The sequence below is a fragment of the Arachis stenosperma genome, chromosome 9 (assembly GCF_014773155.1).
Source record: "Arachis stenosperma cultivar V10309 chromosome 9, arast.V10309.gnm1.PFL2, whole genome shotgun sequence".
NCBI classification, from domain to species: Eukaryota; Viridiplantae; Streptophyta; class Magnoliopsida; order Fabales; family Fabaceae; genus Arachis; species Arachis stenosperma.
The window spans coordinates 137693527-137700260 of record NC_080385.1 but is presented as its reverse complement, the minus strand read 5'-3'; the positions used below and the strand labels follow the sequence as shown (position 1 = coordinate 137700260).

The window sequence follows — 6734 nt, the reverse complement described above, 5'->3', positions numbered from 1 at the left end:
AGAACAAATTACTATAGTTTTCCTATAATACGTGAGACATTTTCACACACACGCTCTGTTTAAAGAACTTTTTTTTGTTCTTTTTTTCTATGAGTCTTCATTCATCTCTCTTCAAAATTTAGGTTACTAGCTAGGTAAAAATTATATTTGATGCTTTCACCAAAATTTTATATAAGACTATAAAAACTGTTATAAAATTTTCATATTATATGACTAATACTATTTATTCTAAAATTTAAGTTGTTAGATAAAAACAATAGTTTCATATATAATATTCATGAAACACTATGCATATATACACTTTAAGTAATAGGAAAATGATTTTATTTAAGATATAAATTATTACTATTTTAAAAAAATATTTATATACCTTTTAGAACGAAATATAATATATTAATGTTTACCATACAAATATTTATAACTATTTATTTTTATTTATAATATTTAAAAATATATAAATCATAAAAACTAAATAACTATAAATATTTTTTTATGAAGAATCGAATTTTGAGAGCATATAATACAAGTGCTACTTTAGCACATAAGAATTTCCCCCCTATCTATATAAGGAGCTAGGCAATCACAAAGCTCACCGTACAACAAACCAAGAAATTAATTAACTACACTCTATTAAGACAAGCCAAGTGTAGGTTATCAAAACCTAGAGAAACAAACTATCAATTTAACTTTAGCAAATACATCAATTCATCACCTCATATATATGGAGGACCACCACAAGGGGAAACAAGGAAAGGAGGAGAAGGGAAAGGAAGAGGTCAAGTTCCGAGGTGTGCGGCGGCGGCCATGGGGAAAGTATGCTGCTGAGATAAGGGATCCGTCGAAGCAAGGGACAAGGTTGTGGCTGGGGACATTTGACACAGCTGAGGACGCAGCTAGAGCTTATGATCGTGCAGCTTTCAACCTTAGGGGTCACCTTGCAATTCTCAATTTCCCAAATGAGTATTATTCTCAAATAAGGGGTTCACCACCATATCCACCATATTTAGCATCACCCTCTTCTTCTTATTCACCTCAATGCCAAGCTGGTGGAAGTTCTAATTCTGGTCCCAACCATGGTCCTCCTTTTGAGATTGAGTACTATGATAATAAGCTGTTGGAGGATCTTCTTGAGTCTGAAGAGCTGAACAAGAAAAAGAAGGGAAAATGATTAGCATAAATTGAGCACTCAAGCATTAACAATTAATATTTACTATACCTTATGGTCTCTTTTTTTTTTCGTCTGTGGCATGTTACTTAACTTTAATAACTAGGAGTACTTCCTCTCATGAAGGTCTAGATCAACCAAAATCTTATCCTTATTTAGAATTACCTCCTATCAATGATAAAGAGTTATAAAATCTTAAAAGTATTTATATATATAATGTAGTCCTGTCATGTGTGCTAGCATTTATATATAAGATATGATGATACTATTATTATTGTGTATATACATGCTACTCATAAATCAACTATGAGTTTATAATTTATGCATGAGATTTAATGTTATCTATGAAATTAAAGAACATTGCATTAGAGAAAAAGCCAAACTGAAAGGATAATTAGAGTAAAAAAATTATCTGAATGATAATTAATAAGAAAATTCAAGGCTAATTATTGTAATCATTTTTTCACAATATTTAGAATCATAATCATAATGGAGAAAATCCCAATTCAAACGGAATGTATTTAATTTTATGTTGCTGCATGGATCGGGCTTATAAATTATCTCGGTTTCATCCATTAAAAAAATTTTTAATGCTTGACAAGTTTTTTTTTAACTTGTCAAGTTTCAAATTTTTATTCAGTTTACCTTTTAATAACTCATAATCAGATCTCGATGAATAAAAAATTTGAAATTTGAAGTGCTATTCCTACGGGACCTAATGAATTAGATATATTTAAAGAAAAAATAAATAAAACTCAACAAAACAAAATATTATCTTTAACCAATAATAAAAACTATTATTATTATTATTATTATTATTATTATTATTATTATTATTATTATTATTATTATTATTATTATTATTATTATTACTGTTCTAAATATAAGATGACTATGTAAAACTGTTTAGTATTTTTTTGTGCAAAAGTCTTTGTTATTTCTTTATTTGTTCATATGATTCACGAAGTTGATGTTTTTTTTGTTTGGATAATTTGTTAAATTAATTGCATAATTAGCCCATTGAAACTTTTTAAAATATTAGTTGTTAAATTGTTTTTGAGCAAGTATATTATATATACACTAAACTACTAAATAAATTATTTATATAAAATGTATATTAAAAATATAAAAAATAACATGTGTAGTTATATATAAATGATTTGATGGTTGATTTATAATGTACATATGATATATATGATATTTTTTGTTTTTAAAATTAGAAACGTTTAAATTAACAATGTTAAAGTGAGAGGTATTCATCTAATTTTAGAATAAATGAATTGTTTGTTAATTAACTTGGATAATTTTATTTGACATAATAATTTTATTTTAAAATACTAAATAGTGTTATTTTATAAATAGATTGACTTGTATATCAGATATATTCTACGGTATTAAAAGATTAAGTTTTAGTTTGTTAGCCATTTCGAGAATTTGGTTATGATAAAAAATGTATAAAATGATCCTTAAAAAATTTTTAAAATGATTCTAAATGTGTGGTTGTAATTCAATCATACAAATTAGTTTGTAAATTTATGTTTTTATCCAAAATTTATAATTACAAAAAGGCATGAATTATTAATGAAAGAATTTTTATTTGAACGTAATTAGGGAGGGTTAGATTTTTGGACTTTTTATTAACAATTTCAGCTTTATATATAAAATTAATATTGGACACAAGTAAAAAAAATGGTTACGTTAATAGTTTATGAATTAAAACTTACAAAACAAAGTATAAACAAGAAAAAAAAACTCCCAAACAAAGTGTCTATAATAATAATAATAATAATAATAATAATAATAATAATAATAATAAATAATCAGTATATATATATATATATAAAATACTGAAATTTATTATTTAAAAATAATATAAAATGCTAATAAAAAGTTTTTTACGAGAATATTTTGTACTATATTTTTCATAAGCTATGTTGTATGACCTTTAAAAAAATTAATAATTTATATACTTGTTATATAACAAAGAAATGTTAAATCTTTTTTATTTGATAAACCAAATTTTTTTTTTGTTGCAAAAATAAATGAATGTAACCTGTTTAAATTAAATTATTTTTTAAAATAGTTAAAAAAAGTTTACTATTACGTAATAATAATAATAATAATAATAATAATAATAATAATAATAATAATAATAATAATAATAATTAGTTATTGTAAACATAGTAATTTTAATTTTAGTGAAATTTTTATAGTTAAAGAATTTTATTTTATAAAAGTATTATTCATGGTCAATTTGCTTTTAAAATTATTTGGTTAAAAAAAGAATTTTGAATCAATCCCTACTATTTCTTTATTTAATAAAACCTCTCAAGTCCTTAAAGGACCACATTATGCTTTTTCCACCGTAGAACTAACTTTGTTTAACTTTCCATCTTAATAAGGTTTATATATGGAATTTTTCGAACAGAATCAAGTAATAAATGTTGTGTTTTCTCTTTTTGCATTTTCTAGTTAGGAATACTGTGATGCACTGAAAAGAATGTAAACTGGATAGATAAGATATCAATTTTTTCAGATGTCTGTCACTTCTTTTATTTTAACGTATTATGACAGAATTAGATAATTGAGCAGTCATTTTATGTGGGATCATTAGTAAACATGCTGGAATAAAAAAAGTCATTTTAAGTATTTAATCTAATACTTTATGCTCAATTTATTCTTCTCAATATACTATGCAAAATTAGAAATAAATAAAGGTTGATAGTAACATAAATCACAACCAACTTTTATTCGCATCTTAAAAGACATTCTTACATAACAGTAAACTGTGAATCAGTTTAAATGATTCTCACGTATAGATGAATATAGGATGGTTTCACAAATTCTGGGAGTACTTATCAATACTATTGGAGTACAGCTAATACATAAATCGGAGAAATCTATTTATATCTAACAGAGCCTATTCTTTGATAGTTCTAGGTGTTCTTCACCTTATTCTTCAAGAAGCAGGTGGTTTTCATTGTTGTTGATTTTACAAAATAATCTCCAGTCTTATTATTGAACTATAGATTTTTACGACTACATAGTATCCATGGCATGTAGAAGAGGATATCAGATGTTTTGCTAGTTTTATCGTCTTCAGAATAAAGCTGATAACTAAAAATAGAATGATTCCATAAATTAAAGATACCGATATAACTATCACATATTTTATTAGTACCGGAAGTACTTTTTACGCTGTATTAATAAAGTAGAACAAAAATAAATAAGATAATTAAACAGTAACAAGATCATTTACGTCATGTACAAAAATTTATTTTTATTTAAAAAAAATTGAAATTAATTCATCAATCATTAAGAAAAGTTTTAATAAATATATTATGGTATATTATTTAGAATAATTTCTTTTTTATTAAATACCACTAAATAACAGAAGTAATTATATTATTAAGTATTTTCAATATGAATTGTTATTTTTAAGTAAACAAGCGTAGAAATAATCCTTATGAATTTTAACTAAAAGTTATATAATTATATTCCCAAAAAAATGAATAATCACATGAAATAACAAAAAGCACACAAATATTATGAATTATTTTTTCAATTAATATTTTATTTTTTTTAATTTCTCATTCTCTTTCTCTTTCTACAATAATAATTCAAATTATTAAATTTTGAAAAAAAAGACAAATAAGTATTTGACTTTTTGATCTGCTGTAAGGTTAAGTTTTCTAGAATTCGAAAATACGTTTAAGTATCTGACTTTTTCAAAACTTAGACATATTGATTTCTCATGTTCACTTGGGTTCGTCAAACTCAACGAAAAAATCAAACATAACTCCTATTCTATTGACCTTGATATGGATACACACGCGAGAGAGTCTTTAAAATTAAACAAATTAGACTCAAGGATCGATATTGAAGAGGTCAGAGACTTAAATGTATTTTTAAATTCTCAGGATTTAAATGTCCGCAAACCAAAAAGTCAAGGGTTAAGTTATCTTTTTCTCTTAATTTTTTGCATTTTTTATATTGATCACCTAATTGTTAACAAAAAAAAAAGTTGATTTCTGAGTAAAACTAAAAAAAATATGTCCATAAAATAAAACTATAAATAGAAATATTTGAATGAATTTTGATATAAAAAATTTGAATATCTTATTGCATTATATAAGTTAATTAAAAATTTATAAATAAATCCGTCAAAATGGAAAACAATTATATGACATTTATTATTAAAAGAAGAGTAAATGAAAAAACATACATTAAAAAAAATATAAATGAGATAAAAACAGATACTAAAAAATAGAAAAATGTCTAATATATTATAAAAATTATTTTCACAAGTTAAACCTACTCTCCTGTTGCATATGCAGGCAAACTAAAAATGATTTTAAGATTATACAATACATAATTGTAACTTTATGTTAGACGAGCAGAAGATTAGATAAAGGAATATTTAAAAGTTTTTGTTATATTTTTCTCTTATTCATATTCTTTAGTGTGTACTACTATTATTTATTTACTCTTAAAATAATTTGTCAACGTATCTTTTAAAGCGATTGATATGTCTTTTAAAATTTTGTGTTTAATTTGTTAAAAAAAATTAAAAGTCAATATTTAGTTTAATTTAAAATGTATAAAAACAATTAATTTTTAAATATTTTATATTTATTTTAAGTTTAATTATTCTATTAGTCTTTATCATTTACCAAATTTTATAATTAGATCCATATTTTTTTTCTTTCAATTTACAAGAAAAACAAGTATCTTCGAATTTTAGAGTTGTAGAATAGCAACAGATTTACCAGTGATAACATCGTCGAATTTATAAGGTTAAGTAATTACAGACGGATTTATGTTTTCGACAGTAAATTTGCCGACAATATTTGGAGGAAAACAAAAATAAATTTGCATGTCCTTTAGGGTCAAATTTTACCGTCGAAAAAATTCGACGACAAACCCACTTAGTGAAATGCTGCATTTTGGTGACTCACAATGGTTTACTGTCGGATTTTTCTGATGGTAACTAGACCGTAAATTTAAAGCATGAACTATGTTCTCTCCTCATTCAAATTTTCCTCTCTCTCTCTCTAACCATTTTGCCTCCCTATCTCTCTACCCCTCTATCCCTTTGCCCCTTCTCTCTCTAACCCTCTTGCCTTCCTTGTCACCGCCGACCACCCTAAGTCGTCCCCTCTCCCTTCTCTTTCTAATCCAATGTAGCTCGGCTCGTGTCACACAGCCACTGTTCCTAGCTCGTTCTGGCTAACTTCTAACTCCGGCGACCATTCATTTGCCACTTCTCGCACCAGTAACATCATAGTGCCGCTACAGCTCCTTTCATCTTCTTTGTTCCGTTTTGTTTTGGCAATGCAGGTTACTATTCTGTTTTTAACTTTAATTTCATTAATCTGATTTTTGGTTAGTTAGTTAGAATTAATTTTGTGTAGTGGATTTTAAGTGGTTAGGATAGGTTAGATTAGGTTATTAGGTTCTAAATTGCTGAAAAATGTTCGGATTATTTAGATTATGCTTGGTTGTTGGTGGTTTTGAATTATTTGTTGTTGCTGTTGATTGTTGATTTGAAATTGGGCATGTCAATTGC

At 25.3% G+C, this 6734-nt stretch overlaps 1 protein-coding gene across 1 annotated transcript; it reads left to right on the top strand.

The window, feature by feature from the left end:
• The first annotated feature begins 606 nt into the window (after positions 1 to 606).
• LOC130951802 (ethylene-responsive transcription factor ERF098-like) lies at positions 607 to 1399 on the top strand. Its single transcript, XM_057880539.1, has one exon. It carries the CDS (start codon positions 722 to 724, stop codon positions 1166 to 1168), a length of 447 nt encoding a protein of 148 aa, XP_057736522.1. The 5' UTR covers positions 607 to 721; the 3' UTR covers positions 1169 to 1399.
• The last annotated feature ends 5335 nt before the right edge of the window (positions 1400 to 6734 follow it).